This window comes from Protopterus annectens, chromosome 5.part0, assembly GCF_019279795.1.
Source record: "Protopterus annectens isolate FY-2018-M chromosome 5.part0, PAN1.0, whole genome shotgun sequence".
In the NCBI taxonomy this organism is placed as follows: Eukaryota; Metazoa; Chordata; order Ceratodontiformes; family Protopteridae; genus Protopterus; species Protopterus annectens.
The window spans coordinates 1,771,784,346-1,771,804,137 of record NC_056735.1 but is presented as its reverse complement, the minus strand read 5'-3'; the positions used below and the strand labels follow the sequence as shown (position 1 = coordinate 1,771,804,137).

The window sequence follows — 19,792 nt, the reverse complement described above, 5'->3', positions numbered from 1 at the left end:
CTATAACCCCCATGATACAGTATTAGACCACCTGCATTCCCTTCATGAACCTCAACTGCCCACTCCTCATGCATAATGAGACCTCCTGTACTCACTCCATGACCCTCAACTGCCAACTTCTCATGCAAGCTGGGGCAACCTACACTCCTTTCATGAAATTCAACTGCCCACTCATCATGAAGAATGAGACCACCTGCACTTTCATTTCTGTATAAGTAACTTGGTCACCAAACCACAAACCTCTGTTTATTAGAAATAGTTTCCAGATCTCCAAACTCAATGAAAGTTCACATTTTTGTTAGTTTTTCCGATCCCAAGTGTATGAGCTTCATCGAGTTATCATTTAAGTAGGAGAATTTCCACACATACTGTCAACACTGGAGGACAGGCTTGTTGGCTGTTCACCCTATTAGCGCTGTTATTGTATAAATGAAGTATATAAGCTATCTTTTTTCTAAATCACATTTCAGTGGACACCACAAGTTGAACAGGTTAGCATACCGTAATGATGATAATGCTACATTTTGCTGTTCTGGAAATGACCTTCTTAACAGCATCCTGTGACTTCCGCTCCTGGGTTTGACTCTCTCAAAAGACACCAAGATTTATTGAATCCAGCACAGGGTTTTTAGCAGTTCTACCTAAAAGGTATCAGATAAGTGAAATAGGAATAAATAGAACTAATCCTCTAAATGTATCCCACAAAATTCATTCTTCATAAGTCCTGAATTGGAAGGAAATATTTATTATTTTGTTGGTTTTTATTTGATTTATATTGTGCTAATCAAGATGCCCATCTGTATTTGAATGCATTTTCACTGGAGGTCAATCGAGGATAGCACTGCAAAGAAATACTAACATCTACGCAGCATTAAATAGCCATCACATTTATGCAACACAATGGCAGGTAAAAATTCTATAGAGTGATATGTGCCCAACAATGATAAATGCAGTAATGTTATATGTCATCAAAATATCAGAAGACAGCATGAGAAATGGAAACAAATATAACAAGGTAATGCATGGCTTTTAAGCCTGAGTGTTCACAAGGACAAACTGCCTTCTTGTCACATGGTGTCACATGGAGTAAAATTATTAATACATATTTGTATTGCACACACAGCATTTGTTAAAAGCTGTGCATGCCATCCTTCTTGTATGGGGTTCACGACTTGGGTAATTGAATGTCTTCTAGGGGATTGGTGAGAAGATAATTATTTTGAAAACATTCTACATCAGGAACTTTACACTGGGAAGAAGAGCCCTGATAATACGACTTGGGTAACTGAATGTCTTCTAGGGGATTGATGAGAAGATAATTATTCTGAAAACATTATACATCAGGAACTTTACTCTGGGAAGAAGAGCCCTGATAATAGCCAATAAATCATTTCAATGGAATCAAGTTTTAATAGAGGTAGTTATGAAAGGGACATGAGAAAGCAGTATTCCAGTACCAAAAGGTGAACTTTGTGAAATAAGGGACTGGTGTTTTTGCAATTTTTTTACCTACCTGAATGAATACTTGTGTTATCCTTCATTTTTACAAAGCACAAGCAGAAAGATTTAGTTACAAGTATTATTTTTCCCTAGAAACATTTTTGTTAAAGATTCCAACTCAAAAATATTTGCTGATGCGCCTTTATTGGCAAAATGACTTCTGGCAGATTTTGTAGTATAGCCTAGCATTGTTTAGCTAAATATCCTTGAAAACACTACTCACAATGTATATGTAAACTGTAGCTAAAATTACGTCTGTTTCACTGGGGTGAATTTCTAAGTTTGGTTTACACTTATAACAGGTAATAAAGCATTGGATTTGATGGAGTATTGGAAGTGCTTTCCAGATGTTATTAATTGCTGGCCTATAAAAATAAGCATCTGTTGAACTGAGTGATATCAATAAACATGTTATTGCTACTGATACCTTATTGGAAGTCAGCTAAAGAAGATATGACATCATAAAGCTTCTAGAAAATGTTGTAAGATAATTCCAAATTTGTTTTGTAAGCTCAAAATAAATTATGTTGTTAACTAAAGGAAGCAAGCTAGTTCTAGTTGAAAAACTGTTTACCCTAAATAGAAATGTCAAGACCAGAAGATACATTTGTTAAGCCACAAGTCTAATAAATGAAGATTACAAAATATATTCCTGAATCAGTTCAGCTTCCTTTAAGAGTAAACAATCTTTTTTATTGGTGGCTTTTTTTTGGGGGGTGGGGGGGTGGGGGGCAAGTGCTTTTATACAGAAAGACAATAGATGCACCATATTTGCTTTTGCTTTGTTATAGGAAAGCAGGTATACAGCCAGTATAGGATGACAACAGAGGGTCAGACTGTGTAGAATGTCTTGCATGGGCACCCTTGGTGTACATGCCACAGGGACAGTCCTGTAGCATGGTACTCATTCTCATCTCAGTGTGTATTTTTATTTTATATTTACAGATAAAAGCTCTGGTGTGTCGACCACTCTAGAAACAATGGCAGCACACACGGCTGCCACCCATGCAGGGGCTGAAGTCATAGTCAGATAACACAGTGCCACTGTCCCCATGCAGGGTGTACATGCACCCACAGTACAGGACAAAGGTGTGTCTTTACCTCCAGGTAAACCTGAGGTTATAAAGTCCAAGCATTCACCATAGCCAGTGACAGAGATGTCTCCGTTGGCTCTAAGGATCCGCAATGCTTTTCCTAGAGTTGCAGTGGCAAAGCCCACTGTGTCTGAGGCAGGTATCTCCACTATTGGGCAGTCTCACAGGGGTTTCCATTCCCATCATGTGTCACATTTGGCCCCAGACATGTACATGTGCAGAACATTACCATCATGTGTCGCATTTGGCCCCAGACATGTACGTGTGCAGAACATTACCAGCATGTGTCACATTTGGCCCAGACTTGTACATGTGCAGAACATGTCCTGGACCATCATTCTTGCTCAGTCCTTGCCAATCAGGCCAGCATGAGGCTGATTGCAGTTCTGCATGGGATTGATGAAGATGTCACCCAGCTCTTCCAGCAGTTCCATGAGGATATGTTTTCCAGGGACACAGTACCAATGGTCTTATAAGATTCATAATGGCATACATTGCTTCCATTTCCATCTGCATAGAAGGCTTGTTAGAGTGACCATCACTACCATACCGGCAGCACTGTCTAATATCATGGTAGGAAACATACTGAGGTGCTGATGGACTATATACTGAGGACATTGTAGGGTATACTGTCCTTACCAGCATTTAAAGGTGAATAACATGGAACAACACTCTACCATCCTTTTTTGTTAGAGGTTACAACTCCAAACCTGCAGTTCAAGACACCACACCAGCTAACTCCATCTAGGTTATGGTCTGGCAGCTACCTGTCTTCTCTGCGAGGGGAACCCACAATCCTGCTGTAGAAATCCAGCAGAATAACTGACAGTTTAGGTCACATAGTGGCATCCCAATCCCATTTCAGGAGGAAATTATCCCCAACACAGTGTACCTGTCCTGTTGAGACCCCATTTTCTCACTACTGTTGCATACTCTCCCACTCAGAGTGTTGACAGTTACGCTTGTTTACTACTCCAGCCACCTGTGCACATAATGATGTCTGTGACCTATTCTACCCTCCCTCCTTTGTAGTTAATGTGAGAGTTTCTGAAGCAAAGTGTGGCCTGTCTGTACACTGACCAGTATAGCCTTATACTAATGCTATATGCATCATACTTGTTTTCTGTGATACCACACTGTCACTGTGTGCTCATCAGTGACCTGTGAATGTTGTGATTTCACACCTTCTACCATGACCTCTCCCACTTGCAGACTGGTGGGGGGGGGGGTTCTGTGGCTTGTGCATGCTACTGTTCCACATCACTCACTCAGAAGTGAGCTGGCATTGTCTGAACGAACTGAGATTATGGCACTTTTCATCTATTTTCTTGAAAGAATATTATGTAGCATAAAACATGGTAGGAACATCCTCCAGGCTGTAGTAGGGTCACACTAAAGTGACCTGTGACATATCAAGGCAGAAGAAGTGGACTTTGAGTAGCCCAAACAAACACTTGATGGCACTCTGGCTTTCTCCATACTCTGTGAGTATATGGACATCATAAGCCTGGGATCTGTTGGGTGAGTGTTCAGCAATGCTGCATACCGTTTTCAACATGTGCAGACTAATACATTTGGATGTGCTCATATACACTAATCTGTGCCGCATTGTCTGCAGCTTATCAGGTAGTTAGCCCTGTGGAATATCAAAATGCAGGTAACAGTGATACAGCACACAGGCACCATGTATGTGTGTCATGCAAAATATATGGGCGCAGAGAAGTAAGACAGGTCTGGTAGGCCCAGTGAAATGTCAGCCAGGAGTCAGCTACAAGGAGCCAAAAACCTAAAAAAACTATCAATACATACAACTTAAGTGAATGTGATTTTATGAACATGATCAAAGAAATACAATCAAAGCCTCTCATTGTAACTACATTTGTTATAAGTTTAATATGTATTTGTTTTAATATAACTCTGAATTCTATTCAGCATTATTAATTACTATAGCAATAACCCACGCCTGGGTGTGGGTAATGCTGGATTTACCCACGGTTGGTGTGGTTTGGTCACGAGGGTGAAGCCTGAGTAGCCAAACAAAGCCAACCGTGGGTAAATTCAGCATTACCCACACCCAGAAGTGGGTTATTGCTATTAGACAATGACATTATTTAAAAAAAAAAATAATTACTTTTCTTAAATAATGGCATTGTATAATGCCTCCTTGCTGCCCTTCCGCAGCTGTCTGGTATTCTGCAGCAGTTCTGATGTAGTGCACATGCATACGCCTACACAGTACATCAGAGCTGTGGGCAAAAGCAATGGAGAAAGCAAGATCTCCGTTGCTTTTTACAAACTGTTTCGCTATGTTAAATGGGTTTAACATAGCGAGACAGCTTTAAAAAAAGCAACGGAGAATCTCCGTTGCTTACTGTAAAGCTGTCTCGCTATGTTAAACCCATTTAACATAGCGAGACAGTTTTGAAAAAAGCAACAGAGAAAGCAAGATCTTTGTTGCTTTTTACAAACTGTTTCTCTATGTTAAATGGGTTTAACATAGTGAGACAGTGTGAAGCAACGGAGATCTTGCGTTCTCCGTTGCTGTAAAAAAAGAGTTATAGTAATGGAAAAAGTCTGGGCGACCAGACCTTTTTCCATTACTATAACTCTGATTTACAACATGCACGCTGACCAATCAGTGTGCACGTTTTTGAATATTAATGGGGGTCATTGTATAATGTACTTTATGAAGCAGACATAAATCAAGGAATGATTATCCTCTAAAAAGTACTGAAATTTGAACAAAATGAGAGGAGTTTAGGTAGCCAGCAAAGCTGGTACAATTCAAAGAGAACTTCTTTTATATAAATATAGTAAGTTTTGAACAATAACAACTACATTTTGCAAATCAGTGGTTACTCTTTCATTACTTTGTGTTTTGTTCTTGCCTGTGTGAAAAAATCCGCAGCTTGGATTGGGCACCAACAGAAGGAAATGTGGCAGTTCACCTAAACATGTCATATACGTTATCTAACCCTTAGGTGATATGTGATGCTAGACCAAAACTCACAATACAGCAGTTCTGGATTTGATTACAATTGCCTCCATTTGTGTACCGTGTGATTTTGAGCAAGTAATTTGACCAAGCATTGCTCCTGGGACATGCCTAAAAAGGGACTATGTGTCCAGTAAACTAACCTGGTTACCATTTTTAATCACACAGCCATACTGCTAGAATTTTCTCTGGGTTAAACAGTTAAATTCCTGATTTTATTCAGTCAGTGGTTACCTTACTGTATTTGTAAATCTCCAGACATTTTGTACATTCTGTTTGATTCTTGTGGGTCACAAACACATCACTCCTTCCTTCCTTTCAAGATTGTTACGAGATGTCTCACTGATTTAAGTTTAGTTTGCACTGCTAATTGTTACACTTAATTATCAAACATGTTTATATCTACCTCATTATCTGCAGTTCTTCCCCTTTTTATCAGAGAAGAAACATCTCCTCTTGCCTCTTTGTTGTCACACTCACACCTGCACATACCTCCTCATATTACAGATGTTTTATGGCAGTGTCTGCTTCAGGCTGTCATTTCTTTAACTGCATATCAAACCATGTTTTTTTTTTCCTATGTTTATCTGACACTCTCACCAATATGTTTTAATTTTTTTTATTTTGTACTTTCTTTCACAGATACAAGTTTTCCCATTAACACAAACGTTCCCTTATCTGCACAGGCTTGTTCTACCCCTCTGATGATTGTTCCTCTGTGGATCCCCAACAGTCTCACTTATCAGAAGTCCTACCATGGAATAGTGAAATGCTGTATTGACTAAGGCAATATACATCATGTTACATTATGCCATCTCATTTTTCTGGTTATTAAATAAATAATATTTTAAAAAGTATCTGTCCCGTCAGCCTTATTTTTAAATTATCCCATCATTCTTTCTTTTTTTCTTTGCTTTTCAGAACTAACTATGGGATGCCTCTAGATCCTCTCTTTGTTAATATGGTCTGCCAGGCTCATCCTTCTCTGTCCCATGGGTACCTGTTGGAGTCCAGGAATGGACATGCAAGTGTATTGATCTGCCTCAGTGGACACTCAGCCAATGCCCACCACCCCCAGATATTTCCCTTAAGCACAACTCTCAACAGCACATTCAAGATGTCTACCAGAGATTGACCATAATGTGTACCCAAGGGCATACCTTCCTCCCAGGATGGGCACACCCATCTTTCCTTGCCAGTGCCACAGACACCCAAGCTGCTAATTAAAATCAGGTTAGTTGGGCCATCATAATGGCCTTAATCCGTGTACACATGTAATCCCACTTCACAAAGGAGGCAGCTCTACTGAATTCTCCAATTATAGGCCAATAGCTATACTCTCTCCACTTGCAAAGATTATGGAAAAATGTATTCATAGACAACTCATGCACCACCTAATCCAAAATCGCCTTATGGCAGACACTCAGCATGGCTTCCATCCTCATCACAGCACTACTTCAGCCCTCCTAGCCTTTACTAACACCATAAACCATAATCGCAACAATAATTATATATCCTCAGCCCTCTTTTTGGATCTTTCCAAGGCATTCGATATGGTTGATCACCAACTTTTAATCCACACCCTGCAAACATTCTGTCTAGATACTGGAGCCCTCCAATGGTTTCAATCCTACCTGAATGGTCGACAGCAGGCTGTCCTCTGGCAGAACAAACTCTCTAACCTTCTACCTAACACCCTCGGAGTACCACAAGGCTCTATACTAGGGCCCTTGTTGTTCTCCATCTTCATTAACGACCTTTATACTGTCATCCCAAACGTCAGCTGTATCCAATATGCTGATGACTCTACTCTGATTTGCTCAGCCACATCTCCAGTAGAGTTATGGTCAGCTACCCAGACCACCTTTAATACAATAGAAAACTGGCTTTCTGAACATCGTCTGATCCTAAATCCCAAACAAACTAAAATGCTGTTATTTTCACCATCACGTAGGTCTACCACTTTCACCTTTACCGTAAAATCAAATGATGGCACAATAATCTCCCCTGACCCATCTACAAAACTATTAGGTGTCATCATAGACAATAATCTCAAATTTGACCTACATGTTAACCAAACTATCAAAACCATCAATAAAAAACTAGGGTCACTTTACAGAATAAAAGCCTTCCTAACCCCTCCAGCTAAAATTGCCATAGCTCGCTCTCACCTTCTTTCAACCCTTCTGTATGCACCCCCTCTACTCTCGAATTTGAACAAGACTGTCCTTAACAAACTCTCAGTTTGCTACAACCACATTGTCAGGTTTGCCACTGGGCTGCCTTTTAGGACACATCATTGCATCAATCTAAATCAGCTTGGTTGGCTTGAACTTCCTAGCCTAATCCAGTATAACCAACTGATTATGGCCTATAAAATCCTCTATAATCCGGACAATACTCCTGCACTTAAAAATATTATCACCCCCTATAACAATCCTAGACCGCTTCGATCCTCTAACAAACTACTAATTCAGACTAGCAAAATTAATAACAGCCGGTGATTCTCTCTTTGCAAACTCTGTAAGTAGATCCTGAAACTCACTTCCAGCTGATATTACCTTACTTTCCACCTTAGGTCAATTTAAAACTAGACTCAAACAACATTTCTCACTTAACTGGCTATGTCAATGTATCACGCCTGGCTAACTCGAATGTGTAAAAATCTGTTAACCAGTTTACTGTGTAATTTAATTTAATCCTGACTTGTGCTCAGGACTAACTGTAACCTGTGGAACTTGTTTGACTTGCTTACTTATGTAATCTCTGTAAATAGTCTGTTTGTAATATGTAATGCTGGTATTATGTAATGCTGTATCTGCTTACCCTTAGAGCTTTTCTCCCCGGGCCTCTGCTGAAAATGGACATGCATCCAGTCGGACTATCCCGGTCAACAAATGTAAAATAAATAAATAAATAAACACAACAATGTTAGTTAGTCTATCACAATTTTCTCTTTCCACTTTGATCACACACAATTTAACACAAATAACATTAGTTTCCTTGAAAAGTCTGCATAAGACTGTGCAGCTATTAAATTTACATTATCATAATAGCCAGTATCTCTTCAATTGAAAATCAGGTACAGCATCTTCAGTAAAGAGGAGAAAAGACCCAAAATAAAAGGATACAATTTATTTGTATTATTTTATTCACTTTGAGAATTGTTTGGAAAAAAAATTAAATAAAAATAATATTTTCAGAAAAATACAAACAGGGTAATGGTAATTGTTAATGCTGTTAGTGTTTTTAATTTCATAAAAATGAAAACATATTAATAATTATTAATGTTGGTGATTTTAATTGTAACTGCTTTGTTATCAAATTTCTAGTTTCATGCAGGACTGAATAAAATTATTTTGAGTCAAAGTCAAAGTCAAAGTCCCTGAAAATATAAGACAGCTAACAGCAATGCCTGGAAAGATGTCCTCTGGTGTGTATAAGCTCAATCAGAAGGAACATTCGCACACACACAAACACACACACACACCCACACACGCACACACACACACACACACACACACACACACACACACACACACACACACACACACGCTTATGTACACATGATCACATGTGTTGGAAAAAGGGAGTTGTACTTAATGTATATGTCACACATTTTGGATAGACTTCTAGTTTTGCTTCAGGATTTTCATTTTTTTGCCTGGTGTATGCCAAAACAACATTTTTATAACAGTGATTATAATGTAAGACCAACAAGCAGTTTCACTGTCATGTATCTTACCTGATTTATTCTTGTATTCAATGTCATAGCCTGTAATTGGACTGTTTCCATCAAATCCCATTGTCCACCTTAGGGCAATACTGCGTGCTATTACACCACGAATTTCAATCTCAGGTGGATCTGGAGGTTCTAGAATTAGAAAATGAGGCCACGAATAGTGTTGTCATTATGCTATTTAAATGGCTGTATAAACATACAAACTATAATGATAACTTTTCAACTTAGAAATCTTATTCAGATTTTAAACACGTACACCTACCAACATACACTCATTGCATTGACACTCTGCAAAGTATTTTCTTGTTCCTGCACTGAGAAAACATCAGATGTTTTTCTGTCATAAAGATACTTTGCCATTGATTTTGCAAACAAATATAACAAATATTATATAAAAAAGTGAAGATGAAACATTTAATAATACTTTAAAAAACTGAAGAATAAGACATATTGAGTCTACTAAGCGTCAAAATTAAATAAAATAACTTTCAAAACTTTGTAATTATCAGTAAATACATTCAAAAAAAGTTGAATGCTATAAAACTTAATTTTCAGTTTTATATATTTATATTATACATAATTTTCATATTTATTGATTATCTTTTGGGTTCACAAGGCATATTGGTAGCTGAGGGGGGAAAAATTAAAATAATAAAATTTGAAAATGAACTTTCATTTAATAATTTACAGTTTAAAAAGTCCTAGAACAAACATAATTACTCCAACACAAACAACATTAATGAACCAAGAGCTAACTGACCAAGAAAATAAAACCCAGTTCATTTATTATGCATACATAACCATACATTTCATGCAAATCCCTCTACAGACAAAGACTGATTTACTGGATATAAAAAGTGCTAGATAACTCACGAGGAAGTAAAGATGAATGTCCTGTTTAATAATCCAATGGCTACATCTCAATAAAAACAAAGTTACTGGGATTTTGGTGTTTTTTCAGAATAACTTAAAGAATAATTTAAAATATGTTGTCTGCTTTCATCTACAATGTGTTTAGTTAGCACAACATTTCCTATTTATTTTGCAAAAGTGTCCATCAGTTCTGTCTTTGCAATTCCTGATAGTTTTCCTTCTGTAAAAGCATGCAAAAATTCCAGTAGCTACAGAAGTTGCATGTTACAACTGAAAAATAATTAAATAGAAAAATAAGTCTTCTGGACTGATATTTAAATTCATTTAAATGACAAATATGAAGACGATGTTTTTTACACCTTTTTGCTGCCCATAGCTGACTGATAGTTACCCCTAGTACCTCTCCACATCCACTGAGTCTACCAGACCTGCCTTAGAGTCCAAAACTAGACCTGTCCCATGTCTGGGGCTGTTAAGGAGATGAGACTGAGGACCCAGGGGCAGTATCACACTTAGGTCGATGAATGTTTTTCCCAGTATTTCCCTGTCCCTGCAAGTAACCAGTAACACTCCTGGACAGGGATATGCAATGGAGATCACTGCTGAACTATCCTAATTTCTGTAAGGGGTTGATGTCAACAGGATACCCTTATGCAGCACATTACAGTTGGTTCCCTGGTCTACACCAGGGAAATTGAACCATGATAGTGTTCCCCAAGTGAACGCACCTCGCTCCTCCACCTGGGATAAGGATGCCCCTACACTTAGATTATGCCATCAAGTTGCTGAGCTGTTTTTCAAACTTGGGTTGTCTGGGCAATACAGCTTTATCTTTCTATGCCACCAGTGTAGGCCATAAATATGGGTACAATACTTGTAATTGTTAGAGCTATGTGTACTTAAAATTTTAATTGTATTTGGTTAATTATATCTCTACATAATATCCTCTCATATCCTTCACATCAACAACAGATTATATGATGAGCAGTGAAAAGTTAGATACCTTTATTCTAAGTGCCTCATTATAAGATTTGCATAGCACAATATCAGGATGAATAGAAGCAATGCAATATATGGGGCATACTGCCAGTGCTGTGATATTAAGGAAAAAAAAAACATCTTGTTATAACAATGTTCAGAATTAACCCCATTTCTTACATATGTCAAATTGCAGTATACCCATTTAATTAATTATTTATTTATTTATTGACATCTATACATTTCTATGTATTACTAAAGATTATGATACTGTGTCTGATCGTAATCATATTTTAGTGCATGGAGCGTGGTGAATATGCTCCTTTATTTGGAAAAAGACAAATCAGTTAAGCACTAAAGTAGCACAAGACCTGGCCTTAACAAATGTTAAGCCCCCCCCAGCTAAATGTATTAAGGTCAGGTCTTGCCCTAAGCAGTAAAATCTGCCTGTACTGACCAGTAAAAGACAGTGCTGGAACAAAAGATTTGTTTCTGTTTGTTGTGCAGATGTATAAGGTGTCCCTTCCTCCAATATTTATTTATTTATTTATTTTGTTTGTTACCGGGTAATGTCTGACTGGGCATATGGCCCATTTTCAGCAGAGGCTCAGGGAGAAAAGCTCCATACATACAAATAGGCAGTATTACACAATCAAACTGAACATGTATTGCTCAACAATGTACAAAGCAAGTCAGTAAAGAAATTAGTTATATAACAATAATTAGCAAATAATTAACAAGTAAATTAACAAATTTAACAAAAAAATGGCACAGTTAGTGATAAAAACTGACCGCATGAGTTAATAGTGGGAACAGTATGATACAGTAACTGAAAGATAGAGAGATGCAGTCTACATAACAGTTAAACACAAAGCAGTATATGTGTATCCATTGCTAAGTGAAACTGAGTGTAGAATCAAGATAGCCTTCAGCAGTTAATACTTGTAGCTGCGAGAATGAGCTAATTTAGTGTAATGTAAGGGAGTGGTAGGTAGCTTAACAAGGAGTATGGCAGGTGCAGAGCCAGTGTTTTGCTAGATGTTCCTTAAGGAGGTTTTTAAACTCATGAATGCTGGGGTTTTTAGCCATAGGTTGAAGAAGAGTGTTCCACAGTTTGGGAATTTTATGGGAAAAAGGGCAGTGACCTGTGTGTTGTGGGCTTGGGTAATCTTTAACAATAGTTTATTTGAGGGTCTTAGAGATCAGGATTGCTGTTGGGTTCAACTAGATTGGTGAATGCTGGGCACTTGTTAGGTATGTAAATTATATTGTGGGCTATGGACAGATGATTAAATGTTAGAAGGTTTGGTAGTTCTAACCATTTAAGTTGGGAGACTACAGTGCAGTGGTGGGTTCTGTAAGGGTGACCTGTGGCGAACTTGGAGATTTTGTTTTAGCATGATTCCATATTATTTAGGTCAGATTTACAAATGTTTGTAAATACTAGGGAGCCGTAGAGGAGGGTGGAGAGTAGATTGTGTGGGCAGTGGCTAGTCTGGGGTTGTCTGTAAGGTAAGGTTTAATTCTGTAAATTTTGCCAAGTTTGGAGTGGATGTTTTTGATGGTGAGGGAGATGTGGGTGTCAACCCTTAGGTTATCATCGATTGTGACACCTAGACATTTGGCTTGGCTGGTTCCATTTGTGGAAAGGATAGAAAGTGGAGTCAGACATGTTTTGGGTTTATTGTAATTGAAGACAATTAACTTGGTTTTGTTGGGGTTAAGTATGAGTTGATTGCTAGTGAGGTAGTTTTCTATGTCCTGGAAAGATTTTTGCATTTTTGTTTGTAGGTCCTGGGGGGGGGGGTTGGGGGCTGTGCAGATTAATGTAGACTTGTCAGGATATTGGACTAAAGAGGCTAGTTGGGTTGAAGAGCTGATGTTGTTAGCAAAAATTGTAAAGAGAAGGGGGCCAAGTATGTATCCTTGGGGTGCACCAACAGTGATGAGTAGAAGGGGGGACAGGGTGTTCTCCCATTTGGTCGCTTACTGACAGTTAGAGAGATAACTATGGAGCCAGGACAGGGCTGTTGTGTTGAGGTCATGGGATGATACTTTATTTAGTAGGATTTGGTGGGAGATGGTGTCAGAGGCTTTTGACATGTCAAGGAATATGTAGGAGACCATTTGGCTTCTGTTTATAGGATCTTGAATGGTGTTTGTGAAAGATAGCAGGGCAGTTCTGGTACTATGTTTTGACCTAAAGCCATGTTGTGTGGGGAAGAGGAGCTTGTGATTAAAGACATGGGTAAGGAGTTGGGAGTGAATGCATTTTTCTAAGATTTTGGCTAGAGGAGAGCATCTGGCTATGGGACGCTAATGAGGTAGACCTTTAAAGTGGCCGCCTTTGTGTAGGGAATGATGTGGAATATTTTCTATGTATGGGTTACATATTGCTCAGAGATAGAATGGTTGATTAGTACTGATATGGGATAGGCAATTGAGGGGGCAGCAATTTTAAGGAATTCATTAGGTAATTTATCTACAGCAGGGTTTGAGTTTGGAAAGAAGAGATTTTATGTCGTTTGTTTGGATTGGGGTGAAAGAGAAGGGGATGGGAGAGTCAGAAGAGGGAATGGGTACAGTAAGAGGTTGATTAGTCAGATTACTAAGAAGAGATGTGATTGAGTTAATGATGTGGGTAATAAATTGTGTAGCAACTGGGTCTGAAACCTTGGAGTTGGTGAGTGGGGGATAGGGGTATAGCCTGGGTTTGGAAGATTGTTAATGTTTTGCCAAACTTTTCTGGGGTTAAATTGATGGTTTGCTGATCTGATAGGAAATAGTTTTGCTTGTCTATTTGTACCTGTCTCTTAGTCTGCTTACATAGCTGCTGATATGTTGTGTGGTCTATGTTATTTTTGGTAGTGTGGTAAGTGACCATGCCCTGTCTCTTTGCTTCAGCAGTCCTAGGGTATCTTTAGATAGCCAAGGTATGTGCCTAGTTTTTGCTCTTATTTTTCTTGTGGGTGCTAGATTGTTGAGTATTTTAAGAAAGGTATTGTTGAAGTAAAGGACTGCCTGATCATGTGGGATGTTTCTAAGAGGTGACCAGTTACTTTGCTGATTGAGATGGTTGAAAGTTGAGGGGGTAAAGTTTTTTTTTTTTTTTTGTTCCTGATAAATGTATTTATTGTGTTGGTTTATGCCTGAGATTGTTTTCTGTACAGGAAGGTAGGTGAGTGGTCACTGAGGGAGTCTGGAAGGCAGCCTGCTAAATAACGTAGATTTGGTTTGTTAGTATTCAATCTGGTGTGGACTGCTTTTTAGAGTGTTTATCTAGGCGGGTCAGACAGGTTATGGTGTGGGTGAAATTGAGCAGATTTAGGAAATTGGAGGGACTGTTGGCATTGCAGGAATGCCAATCTAGGTTAAAATCACCCAGGATAATTGCTTCCTGGCTGAAATTAGTTGATGCCCTGGTGAGAAGATTCTTAATTATGGGTAGGTTGTTGCCAGGGCAGAAGTAGGTGGTTAAGATAAAAATAGATTTGTTAGGGTTTATTACTAGACATGTTGTTAGGATTTTGGAGTTAGATAAGTCAGAAGGGGCACAGTTTAATAGTTCCAGTTTGAGGGTGTCTTTATACATAATAGGGACACCATCCCCCCTTTTGTTTAGTCTGTCTAATCTAATTATGTTATATCCATTTGTAATAATTTCCTTGTCTTTGATGTGGGGCTTTAGCCAGGTTTCGGTTATTTCTACAATGTCAGGTAAGCAGGAGTTAAGGGTTGCATGGAATTCAGTAATTTTATTTACAATACTGTGGAGGTTATAGTTCATAAAGAGTAGGTCTGTGTTGTTGGTCTTTGGAAGTGGGGGAAGGAGGTGGTGGTTAGTAGTATGTTGTGAAGAGATTGGTGGAGGGTTGGGTGGGAAAATGGTTGGGTAATGAGGGGTGTGGGTGAGAGGGCCTGGGTTGTGGTGGATGTCAGCCTGGAGTTTAATTTGTGTATATTGTATAGAGTGAATTGTCTGAATTTATTCGTAAGTTTTACATATCTGTGAATTGAAGGGTAAGTCCTATGTGTGGGTAAATGTTTGAAAGGTAGGAGGAGAAAGGTAGTTGTATTGTAGAGCTGTGAACTAATGGCTGCATATGTGTGGATGTTGGAGAAGGATAGAGGGAGCGTAGGTGATTGAAGGTGAATGATGGTGCATGAGTGAAGGGAGGTGGAGCTAAGCAAGAGGTATAAGAGGTGGATTAAGAGAGTATTGGCTAGCAAGGAGTTAAGTTGGGACATAGTGGATTGTTGAAAAGGTGTGGTGTGAAGGCAAAGGGAAGGGGAGGGGATTGAGCAGGTGCTGTATTGGCTGGAGGTAAAAGGGTGTGTGTTTTTTAGGTATAAATCTAGGGAAAGAGGAGGTAGGTGGGAATGGGGTAGGGTAGGGGAGTGGAGTGAGCCCTGAGCTTAGAATATACTTACAAACTAGCTGGAATAACAGGGTGTCTGTTTGCCTGAATTTTCTAATGGTTTCTAACTCTGAAACTCAAATGTATGACATTATTTAATGACTTCAACCCTCAGTGGTTTGTCTAAAAACTGAAAAAAAACAACCAACAATGGGATAAAGTGCCAAGTTGCTGAAAAACTTTAATGATTAAGTGCTTTTACCTCTAAGATCTTCATCACAACAATCAAATTTGATTAAATTGCTTATTTTTAATACACACCCCTAGATCACATAACTAATAAAAACACTTTCTTAAAAATAACTAACCTTTAAAATAAACTTAGATTTGATAATATTTTTTCTAAAAACAAATTTTTATTATTACATGTCTTAAAGAAGTTTATATACATCTGTCTATTTACATTTATTAATTTTTTGTTTTTTGTTAAGTACCTCTTTATAATTCACAATACTGTTCAGCACTGGTGCACTGTAAGCATTAAATAAAATTTGCTAGTTTAACTCCTTAAATTCAAGTTCCCTCTCCATATCAGTATTAAAGTCACAATGAACTTGATCTGTTACATAGAACAAAAATGTCTTAAATTCTTTGCATTCAGTAGAATGTTTTTCTATAGCAATATCCTCAATTTTTGTCTTGACTGCAAAATGATGTCCATATACATGTTTTCACAACTCCTTGTTGGTTTTCCCAATGTAAAAAGATTCGCAATTGGAACATTTAGCCAAGTCTACCACAAAACTGGATGCACAAGTGAAAAAAACAGGTGCCTGATAGATCTATCACTTTTTATATTGGTAAAATACAGACTTTCTGACATGTACCCACACATGGAACAACTATATCATTTGAACGTCCCCCCTTTTTCTCCTTTATATATCTATGCTTCTTTTTTCTAATGTAGTTTTAATTTTATTGCCTTTTTTATTAGTAAACATGTGTTTTGCTCCATCACATTTTTAACATCCTCACTAGCACCCAAAATTCTCCAATTATTCTGAATAACATTTTTATAACATCACTATTCAAAGAAAACGCTAACAGCACAGAATTAGACCAAACTGTACTACTATAATTCTATTTTTCTTTCTTTCTTGTGTCTTTTTCTCTAACTTCTCTAACAACAGTAACATTAAAGCTATATTAGAAAAAGAAGCATACAGGTGGTACTGTCATTATGGGCACAACAGATTACACAAGTAAGATGTTATGTATCTTATATGAGAGTGGCTCATACAAAACAGTGTCTAAAAATGAGATTGACATAGCTTGGACCCTTTTACTCAGGGCATTATAGACTGTGACAAATGTTAATTTTTGAACAATGCACATCCCAGAGTCCCTTCTATTTTTTATATACCAAAAACACAAAAATACTGTATCCAAATAGGGCATTAAGGCCAGGTATTTATAAGCTACCTCTGTCCATATGGGACATGGGTGCCAGGCCTGATGCAAATTTCATATTCCCCATCAATTGGTCTAGGTTGCAATTAAACTGGGTAATACATGAACTTGATTGATCAAGGAGGAGCACACAGCATACCTTGACTTGGCAAAGGCTTTTGACACAATCCCACACTCAGACATTACCAATAAACTTAGCAAACTGAATGCAACCCCCTTCTTTGTAAGATGAGTTGCCAACTGCCTCATAAACCAGACACAGTCTATCAAAGAGGGTGACTCCATACCATGAAGCAGACCTGTTACTAGAGGGTTGCCACAAGGTTCAATGCTGAGCCTCCAACTGTTTGGTATATACTTCTCAGAAGTTCAGGTCAAAACTAAGGGGTTGTGGCTGACCAGGTTTGCAGATGACTGCAAACTGGGTGCAATTACCGAATCCCAAAATTATGTTGGTATACTCCTGGAGGATCTTACACAGTCCAACAACTGGTGTCTTAGTCACAGTCTCAAACTGAATGCAAATAAATGCACCATCATTCCCTTCGGTGCAATGTCCCTTCACACTATCAAATCAACAACAGTACCCTAAGTACCCACAAAGTGGTAAGAGGCCTGGGATCTCAAGTTGACTGTGAACTTAACTTCAATGACCATGTGTCTACTGTTGTAAGAAAGGCTTTGTATGTAGCACACTTGATTACTAAAGGCATTGCCTTGAGAACAAAAGAGGTTATAACCCCTCTATACTTGGCACTAATTCGGCCCATAACTGAGTATAACACCCTGTTCGGCGTGTACCATACAAAGCATCTACAGCAATCGGAGAGACCTCAAAAGTTTCTAACAAAGAAGATCAAAGGACTCCAGCACGTGCCTTCCACAAACCAAATAAAGTCCCTGTCACTATACTCTACATTGTATAGTCTTCTTACAGGAGACTTATGCCTGGCCTACAGAACAGTCTCAGACTCAAACCTAATGAACTTGCTGGATATCCATAAATCAAATGGGACTAGGGCTACCTATTCCAGGAACCTAAATATGGCCTGCAACATAAATAGGACATGCTGGAGGGACAGATTTATCTCCCAGCAACTGCATATCTTTGGAATAGATTACCAATTCATGTGAGCACCTCTATGACACTTTTCATGAGAAACTTAGAGAGTGGATGGTGTACTGTAAATTATTACCAAGGATAGTGCCCACAACCCTCCTGGACATGGTCAGTAATTATTAAATGCAATGTTGGGTATTGACTAGCATTTCTATGGTATTTGAATTGTATAAAATGGCTAGGCTTGAAATAACCTTCGGGTCGATAGCCTAGTAATCTCCTATGATCCTATGGACTCAGCTTCACATGGATGGGAAGCTTATTTAATAGGAGAGGCAGTCTCTGGGACACATAACTGTTTCTTTAGCATGTACTGTTTAAGTCAGAGAAAAAAATCCAGGTCCCTAGACCTTATATTTCTGGTACTCTTCGACTTACTAATATGCAGGAGATTCAGAAGTGTGGGGTTTGCAAATGCTTTGTAAGTCAAGTAGCAATCTATTGGAGACTGAGTAGAGGGGAAAGGATTTAAGGTGCTCTGCATAAGGCAGGTTTGTTATGCCTCATATTCTTTTTGTAAGGAACTTCTGAGGTCGCTCTAACTGCTGCATATGCCTGGTTAGGTACATACCGAAGGGAGCACTGTACTCTATTATTGCTCTGATAAGGGTGAAGTACAGAGGGATAATGACCTCTTTGGACCTAGATGTCATGACCTTACTCATAAGTTGTGCAACATAAATGGATTTCCTCACCACTGTGGCCACATAGTGTTCGAAGGTAAGGCTGCTATCTACGTGCGCACCCAGATCACCATTGGGTGACAAAAGGGTTAATACCTAAATTAGTGAGCTTGTGTATAATGCCTGAGTTGGGTATTATATCAAAAGCTTTGGCCAATTTGAGGTAAGATGTGGTTATAATCTTATCTCCATCCAATGCTTTGGTGATCGTCTCAAAAAAGTCCACCAGATTTAATAGGCATGATCTTCTTTTAACAAAGCTGAACTGTGATGGATCCAGCATTTGCAGGTCACCTATGTCCTCATTTATCATGTCCATGATGATTCTACCATGGCCTTACATATGTGGCTGATAAGACATATGGGCCTGTAGTTACCTAGATCAGTGGTTGGACCTCCTTTGTGCCGGGGATTGACTGTAGCCATCTTCCATTCCTTGGATACAAAACCTGACAGTAGGCTCCAGTTGAAAAGCGATTCAAGTGGATGAGACAGGTCATGTTTCATGCTATTTGTTAAACATCCTGGGATGTTATTAGGGTCCATTGATGCAGTGTTTTTGGCCTTGGAAAGTACATTGATGACCTGTTTCCTAGCAATGGTTGGGAGGAATTGTTGAATGTGTTATTTGCTTTGGACTATTAGGGAGGAGTTGGTGAGAATTTTGAGCTGAACCTGTCACCCAAATGGTTGGCAATGGCCTTTGGTTACATGTGGACGATGCCATTTACAATAAGTTCTGCTCATTGTTGTGTATTTGCCCCTGAGATTACAGATATAGCTTTAGAAAGCTTTCTGGTTGCCATTTGCCTGAGAAGCTATTTTTTTCATCATATTTAGCCTTTGAAGTATTAAATAACCTTTTTAGCTGCCAGTGTAGATTGGTTGGGGGCTTTTACTATATATGGCTTTGTTCATCCTATACTTGGACAAGATTTTTTTTTCTCTTGTAAAACCAATTGATACTGTGGTTCTACCA

At 38.6% G+C, this 19,792-nt stretch overlaps 1 protein-coding gene across 2 annotated transcripts in view; it reads right to left on the bottom strand.

Annotated features, from left to right (window-relative positions):
- Positions 1-19,792, bottom strand: part of DSCAM (DS cell adhesion molecule) — a 3,720,739-nt gene that overhangs the window by 1,136,239 nt on the left and 2,564,708 nt on the right. For both annotated transcript variants that reach the window (XM_044071570.1, XM_044071571.1), the window contains one exon: positions 9,335-9,463. In XM_044071570.1, coding sequence (XP_043927505.1) covers positions 9,335-9,463 — 129 coding nt within the window. The remainder of the gene's footprint in view (positions 1-9,334; positions 9,464-19,792) is intronic.